At 44.0% G+C, this 19,377-nt stretch overlaps 1 protein-coding gene across 4 annotated transcripts in view; it reads right to left on the bottom strand.

Annotated features, from left to right (window-relative positions):
• Positions 1–12,923: 12,923 nt before the first annotated feature.
• Positions 12,924–19,377, bottom strand: part of LOC137521230 (myomegalin-like) — a 403,861-nt gene continuing 397,407 nt past the window's right edge. For all 4 annotated transcript variants that reach the window (XM_068240204.1, XM_068240203.1, XM_068240202.1 and 1 more), the window contains one exon: positions 12,924–13,146. In XM_068240204.1, coding sequence (XP_068096305.1) covers positions 13,132–13,146 — 15 coding nt within the window. In that variant the 3' untranslated portion in view covers positions 12,924–13,131. The remainder of the gene's footprint in view (positions 13,147–19,377) is intronic.

Raw genomic sequence — 19,377 nt, forward strand, 5'->3', positions numbered from 1 at the left:
AAAAGGAGTCTTCAGATTTGTCTTCAGAATTTTCAGTATAACAATTCACACAAGTCTTATCCGGCATCGTCATTTTTCCACACTTCCAGTAAGCTGATTTTCCTGTCGAGTGGTTGGAGATCAGTGGAGGCGGAGAGTGCCGAGTCGACCTGGATCTAGAATGACAATTCAATCTTGAGGAAGGAGATCTTCTAGAATGCCCTTTATTCAGACAATGGGCCTGATTCACAAAAGAGCGCCAACCCCCAGCACTGCCGCCCCCGTGCGAATCCGCGAACCCCCGCGCAAAGCGACAATGCTGTCGCGCGCAAACGCAACCCCCCACGCGAAACCGACATCCATCTCACGCGTAAATACGCCACCGCCCCACGTGAAAACCCGCGAGCGCGCGCAAAACGCGAAATCCCCCGCGTCAACAGCCAGCACCCCCCCCCCGCGAATCAAGCCCAATGACTCCTGTCATCAGAATATCTTCATGAAGAGTGTGAATGCCAACGATGACAGGAACTTTCTTGAGAACACCAATCTTCAGTGTTATTAGGTCAAGAGGGGCTGAAATGGAATATAATTTTGTATTTGCAACACCCAATGACCCTCCTTTTTTTTTTTTCTGCTTCTCACAGGAGTATTAGCAGTGTCCCTGCAATTTTCAAATAGCAACATTAGGCTAGATACTCCTTAAAGCGGTATCGTCACCATAAAAATCAAATTTCAACATCAACTGGTCTGAGTGTATTAAGTGATAAAGATGCTAATCCTGCATTCAAAACTTTCAAAACTTTTTCTGCTGTTATGATTTGGAATTATCATATACCTTAGGAGCACTGGCCCTTTAGTAGTCGTGCCAAAGAATTGCATGCTGGGGGTTCTTTTTATCTATAATGTATTCCTCCTCTTCCCTTTATTTCCCTGTCTGCTGCTTATCTGAAACCTAATCCCCTACTCACTTGTGTTTACAAGCAAAAGGCTGAGGTGACTCAGTGATTGGAGGAGACAAGAAAAAAAGTAAAGGGCAGAAATGACATCACACGAGTTAGCCTTAACTGTGGGCAAAAGACATGGCCCCTACCACTAACAGAATTCTCATCATTTACTATATAACATTCACTGAAATCAAACCGTGGACAGTATAATACATGTGTTATGTAAGTAGATCAATTATTTATCTACTTATATATGTGTTTTTTTCCCTGGCATAGTATGGCTGATCCTACTGCTTTAAAACTCCAGGAGGCTGTGAGCATGCTCAGAAGCAAGCTGCCCACAACCAAGATGGTTGCAACATCACCCAAGTATGGGCAAAGAGGAAAAAGCTACTGGCCTATATAAGGAAGTGCACACTCGCGCGCGCGTGCTATACACGCCTGCATGCTCGTGAACACTCCCCACCAATCCACACTGTCCTGCCACTGCATAAAGCAGAGAACTGGCATTTACAAAACCATGAGACTACTCCAGCCAGGAGATGAGGAAGAAAGGATGGAAGGAGATAGAACCAGATAGAAAGCAGGGAGGAAAAGGACAGACAGGCAGGTAACGCATGCAGCCATTGCACACCTGTATGCATTTAGCACAGGAATTAATGCAGCCATAGTTCAAGTAATGCAGCCATAGTTCATTTGTATGCAACTTGCACATGAAAGTAATGCAGCCATAGTTCATTTGTATGCATCTTGCACATGAAAGTAATGCAGTCATAGTTCATTTGTATGCATCTTGCACATGAAAATAATGCAGCCATAGTTCATTTGTATGCAATTTGCACATGAAAGTAATGCAGCCATAGTTCATTTGTATGCAATTTGTACATGAAAGTAATGCAGCCATAGTTCATTTGTATGCAATTTGTACATGAAAGTAATGCAGTCATAGTTCATTAAGTAATACAGCCATTGCTCACCTGTATGCATTTGGCACAGGATACTGATGCAGGCATTGCTCATTCGTATGCATTTAGCACACATGTATATCTCCGGGGAAAGAAGACCGGGCTCTCTATGTGAGGTACATTTAGTACCTATGCAGAGACTTCCCAGGGAAAGGGATAAACCCTGGGGTAGAAAGGGGACTGAAAAAAAGAAATGAAGAGAAGGAAAGAAAATAGAAATAGTGTCCAAAGGGGAAGACAAAGGAAAAAGAATACTGGTGGGTGATACACTCAACAAATTTATAGTTATGGTGTCCAATAGGGTTCAGGGGCGGGGCCACAATCCATAGTATGCTGCCATGGAAGCACCAGGGAAAGTAAAAATTAATAAGGAAGTAGAACCATTTGTAGAAGATCCTTTGTACAAAAAACATAACGAGCAATTCGAAAACCGCATTAAAAAAATATAATAAGGACCTAGTGGTACTGAAGGATAAAAAACTTTTTCAAGATCGATTAGCATATAAATCAGACACGGCATATAGGTGGGATACTAAAAACAACCCACCTAAACCACCTCCATCTAAACCTAATGACGCAGCAGAAGAGTCTGACAGTTCTCAGGCTAGTTCCATTTCAGTCACTTCAGCATCAAGTAGCAATCCCAATTCAAAAAAGAATCCACATAACTATCCAACCCGGTTACAAGATAGGAACGCCCAGAAGGGTGTGAAAACACCTGGGGTAGAGACATCATGCTCACCATCAACAGAGCAAACAGAGGCACCATCTGGACCTGCCTCTGGGCAGGCCTCTAGTTCCTCGTCTAGCCATTTTTTAGAGTAAATCCCCTGGCCATTGAGCCTGAAACTAATGACATCACAGTAGACACCGGATTAATGATGAACCAGGGAGACAACCTACAGGTGATGAATCTCACAGGGACAATACTACCAGACTCCATTTTGAATCTTTTAAGTCGAGGACTTGGGTTTTGTCCAGTCCAACAAATTGATTGCTTTGATTTTATAGTTGATTTACATCTATTTTGTAGGAAACTTTTTTTGACTTCTAAATTTCATGGGATTATACGTCGCCAGCAGGTTGTAATCCCTAATATACTCACACAAGAGGATATGGAGGCCCTTGAGGATCTTAATCTGTTACTTGAGGATACATCTAGTCATGAAGATGATGTGGGTGGTCTGGGGGTGCTGCGTGACGGGGCGGGACAGTCGTGCAGAGATTCGATACAGCACAATTAATCAACAATTTTTTTTTTTTTTTGAACAACAAAACTCAGTTTATTGAGGTCTTACAAGTCATACTAAGCAGTGACGGGTAGTAGCTTTCGTACAGCAAGAGTATAGTACATAAAGATACAACAAATTCAAGCATGTCTTAGCTAAAATTAACATTCTATGTTTTTGATAAGCCGATATTTGCCAAAATCTGGTCTCTGATAAGATCAGGGTCTACATAATCATGTGCGGCCAGCCAGTTGCACCATATTTTTTCAAACTTGCCCACAGCCCCCCTATGTTTGTATATAACTTTTTCCAATTTTAGCGAGGCGTTTACCTGCACTATCCACATGTTTATAGTGGGGGGATTGGGATTTTTCCACATCTGAAGAATAAATTTCCTAGCCACAAACAGTACTCTTAAGATCGCAATTCTGGTATGCTCGGACATAGTGCCATCCTCAAATGCCCCCAACACGCAGACCACCTCGGTACGTGGGATCTTTATATTAAAAATTTGATCTATAGCCATCAAAATATTATTCCAGTATCTCCTTAATTTGGGACAGTTCCAGAGCATGTGCAACAGGTCCCCGTGATCTCTAGCGCATCTAGGACAGGCTGGCGAGGGAAGCAGGCCAAATTTGAATAGTCGTTTAGGTGTATAGTGAGACCTATGGATTATCTGAAGCTGTGTGAACTTCTGTGTGGCATTTACTGATAACAGGGGTATAGCCTGAAGGGCCTCCAACCAATCTTGGTCTGATATAGTTGGAATGTCCTTGGTCCACATATCTCTACATTTCAATGGGAATTTCCGATGAAAATCCTCAGGTAGCATAAGATAACATTGGGAAATAAAGCCCTGTTTAGTCGTTGCTTGGGCCACCATATTTAACACCGGGGATTATTGGGGTCTAAACTTATACGTCTCTGCCTGTTTCTTGATTGCGTGTTTAAGTCTTAAGTATTGAAATTGCAAAACCCCCTTGGAAATAGGATGGCACCTTTGTACAATTGAGTTGAAAGACACAAGACCCTCCCCGTTCCATATCATTGATAATTTATCCACCCCAGCTTTTTCCCAGATTTGCCCAAAGTCTAACCCTGCCAATTCCATTAGCTCATAATTTCGCCAGACCGGAGTATATATCATAAAGCCTGTTGCAGGGACCTGACCTTGTGCCATACCTTATACATGAGAGTAAATGTAGGCATTTTGGGTTGTATCATATTAACTCTACCTCCCTCCAATGCTTCATATATTGTTTTAGAGCTCAGCCAGTAGTTTAAAAGATTCCTAATTGATTCTGCCAAATCTTCTTGTTCCCACCCCCCTAAGTGTTGCATCTGAGCCGAAAGAAAATATATCCATGGGTTAGGGACTGCTAACCCACCTTCCTCTTTGGAATGCTGCAACAGTTCAAGTTTAATTCGGGGTTGTTTCTTATTCCATATCAAGTCTCTAAACATCCTATCAAAAATTTTAAATAGTTTTTTGGGTAGCCATACAGGTGAATTGTGAAGAAAATACAAAATTTGCGGCATTAAAACCATTTTTATAAGATTCACTCTGGCCACCAATGATAGAGGTAATTTCAACCATGCTTTAATTTTGGACCTAGATCTGTCTAATAAGGGAGCAATATTTAATTGCTCAAATTGGGTGGGTTCCCTAGATATAACTATTCCCAAATATTTAAATGATCCCACCACTTTTAGTTTGGATTTTGCTGCAAGGGGAGGTATTACAAAGGGGTCTATTAGCATTATACAGGACTTGTCCCAATTCACAGAAAGGCCAGAGTACTCCTTAAATTTTTGTAGCAAAGTGATGGTGGCTTCTAATGAGGACTGTGTATCTGCCAGATATAGCAAAGTGTCATCCGCATAGAGCGATATGTTTTCTTCAATGCTACCATATTGAAACCCCACAATATCCATAGAGCCCCTTACACATTCTGCGAGAGGCTCAATGGCTATTGCAAAGAGCAACGGCGATAGGGGGCAACCCTGCCTCGTACCGCACTGCAAATTAAATGGGGATGAAACAGAGCCATTAGCCCTTATAATAGCAAAGGGAGATTGATATATTGTTTTCACCCACCCAATAAAATACGGTCCAAATCCCAGATGCTCCAATACCCCGCATAAAGTCCATTCCACACTATCGAAGGCCTTGGCTATATCCAGTGCAAGAATTGCCCTGTTGCCCGCGTTATCTGCTTGGGCTTGAAGGTTTAAATAGAGTCTACGGATATTGTTTGCAGTGGCTTTTTGTGGCATAAACCCCGTCTGGTCTGATGAGATCACTGTTGTAATCACTTTGGACAATCTGTTAGCCAAGGCCTTCTCTATGATTTTAACGTCCGCATTCAGGAGTAATATTGGGCGGTAGGACTCCGCCAACAGGGGGTCTTTATCAGATTTAGGTATAAGTACAATTGTAGCAACATCCAAAGAGGAAGGTAGTCTTCCCAATTCCTGTGCCCTAGTGGCCATTTCTAATAATTTAGGCAGCAGTATTTCCGAATACTGTTTATACATTTCAGATGGGAGTCCATCTGTCCCCGGGGCTTTATTATTTGCCATAGAGGCCACAGCTATTTCTAACTCCTCCAAGGTTAAAGGGGCCTCTAGTAATTGCCTGTCCTCCTCCGATAATTTGGCCATGGGGAGTTTTATTAAAAAGGCATTAATCTCCTGACTGGAACGCGGGATTTTAAATAAATATAGATCTGCATAAAACCTTTGAAGCTCCCTCAGGACATCTGTTGACTCATCTACCAGGCTTCCCGTGGGGGTTTTAAGTAACGGGATAAAGCTCGAGCCCTGTTGTACTCTTACAATAACTGCCAAGAGATGTCCTGTCTGGTCCCCCTGGTCGAAGAACGCCTGCTTGGTAAAAAATCTTTTCTGATTAGCCTTGCTAAGAATCAATTTTTGGTACTGCTCCTGGGTAGCCAGCCACTGAACTTTATGTGCATCAGATGGGTCATTAATATACTGTTTTTCGGCTTCGGATACAGCCAGCTTATGAAGCTTTACCCATTCAGTGGAGTCGGATTTAACTCTATTAATTGCTTGGATAAATAATCCGCGTGTAAATGCTTTAAACACTTCCCAGGTCCATTGAGATTCTGCTAGGGGTTGATTTATATTGCAAAATTCTCGTAGTTTTTTCATAATCTCAGTGTGAGAAGTTATAAGTGGAAACCAGAAAGCGTTCATCTTCCAGGGAGGCCTATTTACCTGTAACATCACACTCATTTGCATATTAACCACCATAGGGGAATGATCTGATAAGACCCTCACCTCATATTGTATTTCTTTGAGGCATGGCATCATAGCCTGGTTTGCTACAGTGAAATCAATTCTAGATAAGGACATATGTGTTTTGTTGAAGCAGGAGAACTCAATGAGGTCAGGGTTCCTAGATCTCCAAACTTCTGTTAGGCCTAATTCGCATAAAGTTTTACATAAGTGCATATAGCGTGGGGTGTCCCCTTTAAATCCCAATTTATCCAACTCTAAATCCAAACAACAATTGAAATCTCCAACCAGCACAATCAGCAGATTGCTTTCATCAGTTATGTAGGGAAGTAAAAGTTTAATTGTAGTGAAAGAGTAAGGGGGGGGGGGGGGGAATATATATAGCAATCCCAATGCACTCTCTCTTGTAGAATTTGCCGTGAACTATTACGTATCTACCTTCGGAGTCTATTACTTCGTGGATATGTTCATATTCTATTCCTGCATGGATCAGTATAGAGACGCCCCTTGAATACGACGTATGCGTTGAATGGAAAGATCGAGCAACCCATCGCTTATTTAACCAACCAAGTTTATCTTTAGTTAAGTGTGTCTCTTGGAGACATCAAATGGCTGGAGCAAATGTTCTAAGGTACGTAAAGATAGCTTGCCTCTTGGTGGGGTCAGAGATACCTCTCACATTCCAGCTAAAGCACTTGAAAGACATTCACCAGTTTTAAACCTATTTTCTTTGTGCGACCAACTGCCGCACTTATCTTGCTGTACCTTTGCCCTACCTTTCAAATAGCATAGTAAGAAGACCTCAATAACCTCCTCTGAACTATTTACATGTAATTAAAGTAAACTTTAACCTCTGAACCATGGATTTTGTAACATTATTGAAATAGATCATTAACACAGACAGGAGTCCTGGAGCCCCAGGTACTCCCATAATTCGTGGAAAGAAATATGCCATTCAGCCTCCTCAAGTCCGAAAGCGCGGCCAAAACTTTCACACGCTATCAGGACTCAAGAAGACCCAGTCCAAGCAGATGAAACAACGCTTCCCGGCGTTGCAGATATGAAATGAAGTGGTGAGACATATTACCGTTTTGAACTTTTCCAGCTGCGTAACATAAAGAGCTAGATATTACTTTACATTAAATATAAGCTGAAAAACAATATTTTCCCCCCGTGTCTAACACCAGCCGGTAACCAAAACCCAGTCAGCCATAAAATGTTACTGCCGGATAAATCGTGGGTGCCCACCCATAAACAGATAGAACATATATACTAAATATTTCAAAAATTGAAAAGAAAGCTCCTTTGTGGGGGAGAAAACTAGTTCAGCATTTAAAGGGGTAATCCCAATAGAATTTCAGAAAAACATATCCCCTTTAAGTGTCTTAAGTGACTCAGGTTTCTTCTCCTTCCAGCTGAGTTTTAATAAACTGTTCATTCTTGTCGAGCCATTGCATAGCCTCCCCTGGCTCTTGGAAAAAGTGTGATTCATCTTTCCAGGATAATTCTGAGTTTTGCCGGATAAATCATAGCATACTTCAAGTTAAGTTTCTGAAGTCTTTTTTTTAGTATTGATGAATTGAGCCCTCTGCTTCTGCACTTCCGCAGAGAAGTCAGGGTATAGCTAAATCCGCTGTCCATTATATGATATATTCTCCAGCTTTCGGGCTTTTTGTAAAATCAGCTCTCTGTCTCGGTAGTGTAAAATTCTTGCAATTATAGGCCTTGCCATAGCCCCTGGTTTTGGGGCGCGTGATGGGATACGATGAGCCCTTTCTACTGCAAACAGCCGTGTTAGATACTCAGTGTCAAAAGTTTCTGCAAGCCAGTTTTCAATGAACAGCGTTGGATCAGGAAGCTAGCATTTTTTAGGAAAGCCTATAAATCTTATATTGTTTCTTCTCAGCCTGTTTTCCAGGTCGTCATTCTTGTCTGAGTTGGCCATAGCATGCGCGATCACTCTTTGTAAATCTCGACAGGCAGGCGCCATTGTATCCACCACTTTACTCATTCTGCCTTCCAGTTCCATGGTGCGCTCCCTGATATTGGATAGGTCCTGTCTCAAAAGGCCTATTTCCTCCTTTAGACCCCCAGTTTGATTAGCTAGAGTCGTAATTGCAGTGTTACATGAGGTGACAGCCTTCATTATATCTGCCAAGGTGGGTTCTGGCTGTGATTCTATGCCAGGGTCAGCCTGTACTGCTGTTTGCTGTGCGTCAAGGGAATGCTGAGATCCAGCGTCAGGGCTCACTGCCCTGCTCCGTGCGGTCTCCGTGTCCCAGCTGTCCCCCTCCTCAATCCCCTCCGTACCTGTGGGTTCCTGCCAGGATGCTGAGGCAGCTGCAGTCTGGCAGGCATATTGCTGCAGTTTCGCCACTGCCCTTTTCACGGCCTTGGAGAGCTTGGGAGCGGGGGTGCTGCCGGCGCCATCTTGGGCCTTGCCGAAATCCTTGTCGGCGATCTCCTCGCGGCCTTTCCGCGACATTCTGCGGGTCTGTGTGGCAGCCAACTCGCCCGGGGAAGGTCCGTGTCTCTCCCCGCTACCTCAGGGTATGTTTCGGTGGGCACCCGAGTGTGCTAAGGCTGGCTGGAGCTGATGTTGCCGGGAGCTGCTGCGAGGCACGTCTTACTCCATTGCTGGCTGGCCACGCCCCCCCAATCAATAATTTTTTAATCGCTCTACTAAATTTCCATCACTATGTTCAAATTTGGGGATACGTACATTCATGAAGGCAGTGGAGAAAGATATTGCCATGCTGGATGTACAGGGGGAGGGCATGTCGAATTTGTCTGAGAGCTAGGGTGAAGCCCTGGATCTGCTTGTGTCTCGGATGGACTGGACGATCAAACCGTCTGATAAAGGTGGAAATGTGGTCGTAATGACTTCTTCAAATTGTTGGGCCATGTGCATGGACCTATTGAATCAGCGAAAGTGTTATTGCAGGGTCTCGGCGTCCAGAGTGGGATGTTGCCAGGTTAGATTACACTCCATTATTGATGATGCAGTTGATAGACAAATGATTAATGAGAGCATTGCTCAATTTTTGAAGGTGCAGGATCCAATATTACCTACCTTTTATGCACTCCCAAAAGTGCATAAAAATTTGGAGCATCCTCCTGGTCGGCCTATAGTGTCCGGCCGGGGGTGCCTCACAGAAAAGATCAGTATTTATATCAATCGACACCTGCAGCCACAAATACAGAGCCTGCCCTCTTTTGTTAAAGATACCACCCACCTTTTAGGAATTCTGGAGGACGTAGATCTACCAATTGGCACACTATTGGTCTCTCTGGACATCGAGGCTCTTTACTCGAGTATCCTGCACAAGTTGGGAGTCGATGCAGTCTCCTCTTTTTTAAGTGAACTTGGCGTTCAGGATGCTGCGCACAATTGCTTTCTTTTAAAACTGTTGGAATTTTTGTTGACCAACAATTTTTTCACATTTGATGGTGAACACTACCTCCAGGTGCAGGGAGTGGCGATGGGGACCACATGTGCCCCGTCGTACGCCAACCTGTACCTGGGGGAGTGGGAGAGACACATTTTTGGACATGATGAACTGTCAATGTACCTGTGCCACTTGTTGGGGTGGCACAGGTACATCGATGACATCTTGGTTCTATGGATGGGCACTTCTGAAATGCTTGCTCGCTTTGTTGAAATTTTGAATCGGAATGATATGAACTTGAGGTTCACTTTTGATTTCAGTCCCACTGGGATACGTTTTCTGGATATATTCATTTCTATTGACCTAGGTGGTCATATCAAAACTAGATTATATAGGAACTCTACAGCCAGTAACGCTTTATTACGGGCTGATAGCTTCCACCCCATACATACTGCAAGAGGCATCATGGTGGGACAGCACCTTAGGGCACGACGTAATTGTTTTGACAAAGTTACTTTTATGCAAGAGGCTAATAGCCTACGTAGGAGATTCCATGTGAGAGGCTATCCAGACAAGAATCTAAGTTGGGCATTAAATCGGGCCCATAGATGCAATCGTCATGAATTCCTAAAACCTAAATATTGTACGCAAACTGAATCGATGGTTCGATTTTGTTCACGATATTGTGCACAGCATCCTATGCTTAGACATATCCTAACCAAGCAAATGACCCAGAGGTGGGAGCTTTTACACCTCCCTCCCCTACAGTTACATTTTGTAAGGCTAGATCCTTGCACGACACCCTGGTTCGCAGCCATTTTCCGGGCCTCTCCCCAAGAATGCACTGTAAAGTTACAGGGACATACACCTGCGGGGGATGCGACTGCTGTCGGTACATACAAGTGGGCAGGCAGGTAACATTGCCTGGTGGGAGGCGATTCAGCCTACCACATTTCACTAATTGTAAAACAGAACTTGTCGTATACCTCCTGATGTGCCCTTGCGGGGCTTTCTATGTAGGGAAAACAAAGCGATTGCTCGCAAACGCATGTCTGAACATGTTAACAATATTTTAGGTTGTGAGCTGTCTTCTCCTATCGCCAGGTACTTTTTGGAACAGCATGAGGGGAACCCGTCGGGACTATGGTTCATTGGGATGGATCGTGTGCATCCTACCATCAGGGGTGGACATTTTGACCGCCTCTTATTATGCCGCGAGTCTCGGTGGATTTATGATCTAAAAGCCTGCCAGCCAGTCACCTGGATTGAATGATCAGATGAGCTATGCTCACTTTCTGCCCCGCTAGTCCTTAAATTACTATATACCTTTTAAAAAATGTGTGCAGCAAAAGTCTTACAATATGATCTGTTAGGACCAGTCGTGCCCTCTGTGGGCGTATTACAGACAAGATAGGGGATATACAGCTTAAATACATCTAAATCATGTAACCTATGAGTGATCTCTTTATCTCCTCCAGCCTGCCCTATACGCAAATTTAAGCTTTATGAGCTCTATAAGTGCGGCAGGGACTATATCATTGTGTTTTCTTATTTTGATTATTTTCCCCTCTCCATCTATTGGGTTTATATTTCTTTGAAGTAATAAAGTAGCCAGATGGCAACATTCTGTTTAAAACCTATATATTGACAAAATTGCCAGATACCGATTGATGGGGTGAGATGCGCCTATCTGCCGTGCCTATTTTGCGTGTGGGGATTTAGACTGAGATTGATGTTTAGTAAAACGAGTTGTTATGGCAACGTAGGGAAAATTCAACACTGGCCCGGCACTTGCCTTTTCCCCTCGCATGATTGGCCGGCTAGATGAGACGTGGGCGCTCCCTCCCCCTGCAGTTGGTCAGTGCGGTGATTGGGGTGAATGGAGGATGTAAGCGCCGCCGCTGTGCATGAGTGAGACAGGCCACGCCCCCCTGACAAAGCGAAAAACCGGCTAAACTGCGGTAGAGAGCCGCTCTCCTTCATGGGCCGCCATGCCACCACATAGCAGCGCACCACGGAGGTGCTAACGGATCCAACTACCACCCGTTCGGTGGCCCACATGGACAGACTCATCATCCTATCTGTCCCAGCGCCTTCTGTGTCCCAAGCTGATGCATCCACACATCATGGGCAAATTATACATTATGCTTCAGGACAATGAACTCTACGCTTCTGCCAGACCTAGTGTCCCTGTGAATATACCATCTGGACTGGTTACAACGAGGAATGGGTGAGATGCCAATATACAAACTTTCATCTGCTTGCTATATGCTTTGAGCATGGCTGAACAAACACACCAGATATAAGCTACAGGGAGATCCTGTCTGCCATTTCTTGTTTGGAAGCTGCTCTGCTGGAATTAAGGTGGCAATCTGGCTTGTGCTTGCTGTGAACTTTTATTGCTGCTTATGTATTCAGGGGCTTACGCTGTTATAAGCACGAGGCATGCGCTGCTGCATATGCTATATATTGTGTGGATTGGTTGCTTCTCACCCAGACTGTTGCTCTAAACCTCTGCATTTAGGCACTGAAGCGAATTGAAGAATAGATTACCCATTGACAACTATCTGTCTAACTAAGGACAGTATCTGCTTCCTTATCAATCCCATGTATGTGTATATGGTGCACCGGTGTTTGGTTTGTGCTCTGTATGTGTGGCGGGGTGGCCATCCCATGCGCTTTTAATGTATATTTTTTCTAGAAATTTTGTAGTACTGTATTAATAAAGGAATAGTTTGTAATTTCATAAAATCGAGCTATGGTTGTTTTTTTCAATTCATGACACGTATGTAAGCCTTTTTGAACCACTTCAACTATTGAGTAATTTTGTCCACTTTAACCTCCTTAGCGGTAATCCCAAGTCAGGCTTGGGATGGAAATCTGCCCCTCAAAGTGGTAATCAGGTGATGAAACCTTCTACTGCAAGAGATGTGGTGGTAATAACCTCAAATGTATGCTAAACCAGTGCTAGAAGGTTTTCAAATGGATGGACTTGAGTTGCTGATGAAAGATAAAAACTATGATATTATAGGAATAACAGAGATGTGGGTGGATGCTAACCATGATTAAATGGTAAATTTGGAGGGTTACAGTGTCTTTAGGAAAGACACGACACCTAACACGACACTTTGGGAAAAAACGACACCTACGTTATAAAGTAAGTTTTTATTTGTATATGATTTAAGAGTAGCCACCAAATATAATTCATATCAATACAGTTTAAAATAATATTCTCAGAGAAGAACACAGTCTTCTTTTTCAGTATTGAAACTCTAAATTCCTTTTTCAGTTCAAGACCTTGTCTTCATCTGCTACAGGTTTTCATTTTCAGCAGCAGTTTCCAAATGTGATTGTCGTTTCAGCAAACCTGTGGCTGAAAGAATAAAAGACACTGATTAAATCATTGTACTTGTCTAGTTCATTCTTCTTAGCAATTCTCTCTTGCATGTTCTCTAGTGCTCTGTACAGAGAAAGTGTACTCGAGAAGTGAGAGATCCTTACTTGCAAATAAATGCTTTTATACTTTTTCTGCTACTGATTTTTGAGATTAACAATTTGGCGCTGATTCTATAAATTGAAGATGTTTGTGTAAACCTTGTCTGGATAAAAGTACCTACAGTCAGTTAGCTTGAGTTTGTGATTATTACTACAATTAGGAAAAAATTATTGTTACAAAAGGAAGCATGCGTGATAAGTATCAAAGAAGCACTGGGCCCTATGGGGCTAAATGAGCGTAACAACCTCACATGTTTCCTGTAAATATACAACGTAAATTGCTAATTTTAGAAAAACTCAGGTTTTGAGCTTCCTTAAAGGGAAGGTTCAGGGACTAGCTAAAAAAAATAAAAATCCATTTCCACTTACCTGGGGCTTCCTCCAGCCCGTGGCAGGCAGGAGGTGCCCTCGGCGCCGCTCCGCAGGCTCCCGGTGGTCTCCGGTGGCCGACCCGACCTGGCCAGGCCGGCGGCCAGGTCGGGCCTCTTCTGCGCTCCATGGTGCGTTCCACGCCGGCGCGCTGATGTCATCGGACGTCCTCCGGGCTGTACTGCGCAGGCTCAGTAGTTCTGAGCCTGCGCAGTACAACCCGGAGGACGTCCGATGACGTCAGCGCGCCGGCGTGGAACGCACCATGGAGCGCAAAAGAGCCCGACCTGGCAGCCGGCCTGGCCAGGTCGGGTCGGCCACCGGAGACCACCGGGAGCCTGCGGAGCGGCGCCGAGGGCACCTCCTGCCTGCCACGGGCTGGAGGAAGCCCCAGGTAAGTGGAAATGGATTTTTATTTTTTTTAGCTAGTCCCTGAACCTTCCCTTTAATGCTCCCTCGGCTTAGCCTCATGATGGATAAAGATTTTGATTAGGTTTAGTAGAGAAAGGACTGCCAGTATTGATAAAACATGTTGATCCAATTATAAAACTGGAAACTGAATGGTGATATTAAACTCTATTACTTGCATTGTAGCTCTAATAGAGATTTATTAAACTTATGTAGTGTGTATTTTTCAATGTACAGAATTTATGGTATAAAAAGTGAATCTTGGTAATTGAATAAGCTTAACCCTAATCATACATTGTTATTATAGGATGTAGAATGATTATAGTTAGTAAGGTTTCATATATTGGGTTGAGGTCTTGGTTGGGGTCTCTCCTTAACCCTCTAGGCGATACAATTATATCGCCCAGGAGGTGGCGCAGCACTATTTTTTTAAATTTTTTATTTTTTAAATCATGTAGCGAGCCCAGGGCTCGCTACATGATAGCCGCAGCGCAGCGGCATCCCCCCACCCACTCCGTTCGCCTTCGGCGATCAGAGTAAGCAGGAAATCCCGTTCAGAACGGGATTTCCTGCTGGGCTTCCCCAGTCGCCATGGCAACGGGGCGGGATGACGTCACCGACGTCATGGACGTCGTGACGTCAGAGGGAGTTCCGATCCACCCCTCAGCGCTGCCTGGCACTGATTGGCCAGGCTGCGCAAGGGGTCGGGGAGGGGGAGCAGCGCGGCACGGCGGGTAGCGGCGGATCGGCGGCGAGCGGCGGCGATCGGAAGTTACACGCAGCTAGCAAAGTGCTAGCTGCGTGTAACAAAAAAAAATTATGCAAATCGGCCCACCAGGGCCTGAGAAATCCTCCTGCGCGATATACCCCGAGCTCAGCTCGGGATTATCGCTCAGGAGGTTAAAGGGACTCCGAGCAGTGCAGAAACTATGGAAAGATGCATATCATTTTAAAGCTCTCTTTCTCCTCTTTCCAATGATATATAAACCACCCCCCTACACCTTTTAGTTTTCGCTATTTTCGCGATTGAAATTGCAGCAGCCACGATTTCGATCGCGAAAATAGAGAAAACTAAAAGGCGTAGGGCGACAATTTAGGGGTCGTCAGAAAGAGGAGAAAGAGAGCTTTAAAATGATATCTATCTTTCCATAGTTACATTGTATTACACAGGGCGACTTTTTCTCAAAGTCAGCAGCTCCATTCAGCAGAAAAAGTCGCCCTGTGTAATACAATGTAACTATGGAAATATGGATATCATTTTAAAGCCTATGGTCTAGAGAAAAGACGCCTTAGAGGAGATCTAATTAACATGTATAAATACATCAGAGGGCAATATAATAGCTTGGCGGATGAGCTTTTTGTCCCTAGGCCTTCTCAAAGGACTAGAGGACATGATCTGCGCATGGAGGAAAACGTTTTAGCCATTTATTTAGGAACGGGTTCTTTACAGTAAGAGTGAATAAGATGTGGAATGCATTGCCACAGGAAGTCGTTATGGCAAACTCTATACCTGCATTTAAAGGGGGCTTAGATGCTTTTCTTGCGTTGAAAGACATCCATGGCTACAATTACTAGGTTATGCCTAATGATGTTGATCCAGGGATTTTATCTGATTGCCATCTGGAGTCAGGAAGGAATTTTTCCCTTTTGGGGCTAATTGGACCATGCCTTGTGGGGTTTTTTTTGCCTTCCTCTGGATCAACAGGGGTATGTGGGGGACAGGCTGGAATTGTACTTTGTACTGGTTGAACTCGATGGACGTATGTCTTTTTTCAACCAAAATAACTATGTAACTATGTAAGGACAGAGGCTCCTGCTTGGCTACTTGCAATTGGATCCACAGACCAGAGAGCACCCCTCTGATGAGGCCCACAAGTACAACAGCGAAACAGCTGTGATGGCAGCAGTCCTGGAGGCCCCCCTGCGCAATACCACTTCCATCTTTGAAGTCACAGCCTGCCATCACTAGCCACATGGACACACAAGTACCTTTAGCCTGCACTGCAAGCTCTACTCCCTGCATGCTTTGCTTTGCTTTGCCTGCTTCATGCCAGTTACATGATGCATCTAAAGAACATTGCTGTCAATTTATGATTCCTAGTTTTCTGATCGCATAGTATGTGGAATCATGTGTTGTAAAGTGGTGTCAGTACTTTTACCCCATGCGTGCCTGCCTGTTCTTCTTTTGTCAATTACTACAATTAGTGAGCATGAGTCTTTGCATTGATTATTACTGAATTCAAATACAATATGCCGAAGCTGTAGATATCTCAACATGTTTGTAAAAGTTACTTTCCTTTTTATTGTTTGATTGTCAATTAAAAATGTAATCACTTAAAAAAAATGCAAGTAAGTAGCACCGCCCCTGCAGTAGTCATAAAAAAGACAGCAGAAAGTCCTTTGGGCCCCTTAACATTAGTAGACTTCCAAGTTTGAATGTCCAAGGAACCTGACCTATGATGAGTAAGAAATACATGCACTAGAGCAGAGACATACACTGTAACTACATACTATGGGCCCCCATAGTGGAATTTTGATGGGGATGTCAGTCCTAGGTAGGGCCGTAACTAGAACTCGATAAGCCCCCTGCACCTTCCGTAGACCAAACCCCTCACGATCAAAAAATTGTCCTGGCTCCGCTACACTACCTTATAACCTCTCCTCCAGAGCAAGCAGAGCGTGGCAACAGTGGCATACATTACCTGTTGTCAGTACCTCCATTGCAGTGTTCCTTCCTCCAGGGGAGTTACTCCAAACTACTCAATCAGAATGTTCAGAATAGAGATGTTGCTATACTTAACACTGCTTACCCGCAGGCTCTGCCTTTCTTTACACTTGACAAGACAATGACATGACATGGTAGGATGATGCATGGCGCATGTGCCAAGGAACCACATCAGGAAGTACAGAGGTCATAGAATCCGCAGGCGTATAGCAGCGACAGGCAGCTGCAGTGTAGATCGGCAGCTACAGAAAGGGAGAAGAGGATTGCGTGTACAGCGGCTGGAGCGAGAGGAGAAGACCGAGGCAACTAGATCAAGTGAGAAGTGGCAGTGTAGTAGTTCAGTAGTGTAGTGTAGCTTAACTGGTAGGGCAGCAGGGATAATAAGTGTAGTGTAATCTGTAGTGTGTGGGGTAGTGCAGTGTAGTGCAGCTTAGCTGGTGGGTGCAGCAGGGGTTAGTATAGTAGCTTAGATAGAGTAGCTTAAAGACAGTTTGGAGGGATAAGACGCCCCTGTGCTATGGACACACCAGTTTTAGTATATTTTTCCCCTTTAAACCTAGGTGCAATTTATAGTCTGGAGTGTTTTATAGTCTGAAAAATATTGTATGTCATGTTTAATGGAAATCTTTTGCGTCTCTTGTCAGCCTATGTAGTGTAAAACTGGCTGGCAAGCATTTTCATGTTTGAGTAGCTATAGGACCAGGGGCGTAGCAATAGGGGGTGCAGAGGTAGCGACCGCATCGGGGCCCTTGGGCCAGAGGGGCCCCGAAGGGCCCTCCCTCAACTACAGTATTAGCTCTCTATTGGTCCTGTGGGCCTAATAATCACTTCTATAGATACTTTGAATAGTGGTAACCATTAACAAACTGTCCCCCATCCCCTTCTTGCACCTCTGACACTGTAGTTGCCATTGGCAGGTTTTGGTGCGCCGTAGCAATTGTTATGTATAGAGTCCTTGGGGGGGCCCCATTGTAAAACTTGCATCGGGGCCCACAGCTCCTTAGCTACGCCACTGTATAGGACACAACTGCAACAACATTGAAAAGCAGAACCTCCAGAACTGCTGAAGAGGTAAAGGCGCCCATAGATTACTCAACTTGGAGGCCTATTGACTGTCCAATTTAATAATTATAATTGAATTGGATGAAAATCGGTGCCGCCAAGAGCATACGCGATCGATGATGCAACCAATGTCGGGGTGAAATAAAACATTATAGGGACAATGGCCTGGACGGCATCAAAAGGCCTGAAAGTTTGAATGCTGAAATCGATCGGGAATAGGCCTGTGGTTTATGGGGGCCAACAGATATCTCTCAGGTCAGACTTGATTAGAAAGAGATCTGTCTCTTGGTCGATCGGCAGCCACATTTAATAGATGAATAAGTCCCACCTGGTAAACAAAGGCATGTTTTCTCACTATTATTAACCTTTAAAGCAAACCTGATAGCAAGACTCTCCTATAAGTAACCTTGTTGGCAACTGGATCTCTAACAAATTCAAATGATTAGCTGAGCAGCAAAAAACATTGAGAGGCAAATGCAGAAGCTGGATCTGGTTAGTCATATTCAGTAATGACATGACAGACATTACTCACCTACAAGTATCTGTAAACTGCCTTCTTCTATTAAAATAAGAAGCACATTTGTAGTGTCCATTAAATAACATATACACTAGTGCAACCCTTATTTCAGGTTTACCGTACATTGCCACAGAGCCTCAGGTGTGAAACTATGCACTTGTGTTTATAATCAGTCCCCAGATGTAGAGCAATAATAAATAAAAAGGCAAGCACTGCTTATTCACACTGCAAGTCTCCAGACCTTCACAGGTAAGTTTACAATACACCTGAACTGAGAGGGATGTGGTGAACACCTTATTTTTTTCCCTTTTAACAATACCAGTTACCCGTCAATGCTGCTGACCTCTGTCTGCAGTAGTGTCTTAATCACACCTGAAACAAGTATGTGTCTAATCTAGTCAGACTTACGGCATGCTTGTTCAGGTTCTATGGCTAAAATTATTAGAGCAGGATAGCCAGCCAACTGGTATTGCTTAAAAGTGAATTAATATAGCAGGCTCCATATCCTTCTCGTTTCAGTTGTCTTATAAAGCAAGCAAGAAAATACTATGAATAATTTTGATGGTACATCAGGGTATTAGAGACAGAGGCGCAGCAGGGCAGCAGGGCAATCTGCATTGTTTAAGGCTGGTTTCACAGTGGGACGTTAAAGTCCCACGTTACAGCAGCCAGTAACGCAGCCTAACTCACAGCACTGTAAAATCAATGGGCTGTTCACAGTGCACACGTTGTGTTAGGGTATAACGCTGCACGTTAAATGAAAGTGCAGCATGCTGTGCGTTATACCCCTATAGAGCTGAGTTAGATTGTTTGCACATGCTCAGTGACTAGCCACATGGCTAATTAATATTCACTGCACTGTGGTGACACCTGGTGGGACTCGTAGTGTTGTCCGGATCATGAACGAATCGTTCATTTGAGTCGAATCATCCGGATCATCACAATGAAAGATTCGGTTCACAATGGATGTCTGTCTGGAAGAAACAGGAACATACAGAATGTACAGTGCAGGGAAAGTCCTGTCCTGC

Source organism: Hyperolius riggenbachi, chromosome 6 (assembly GCF_040937935.1).
Source record: "Hyperolius riggenbachi isolate aHypRig1 chromosome 6, aHypRig1.pri, whole genome shotgun sequence".
Taxonomy (NCBI): Eukaryota; Metazoa; Chordata; class Amphibia; order Anura; family Hyperoliidae; genus Hyperolius; species Hyperolius riggenbachi.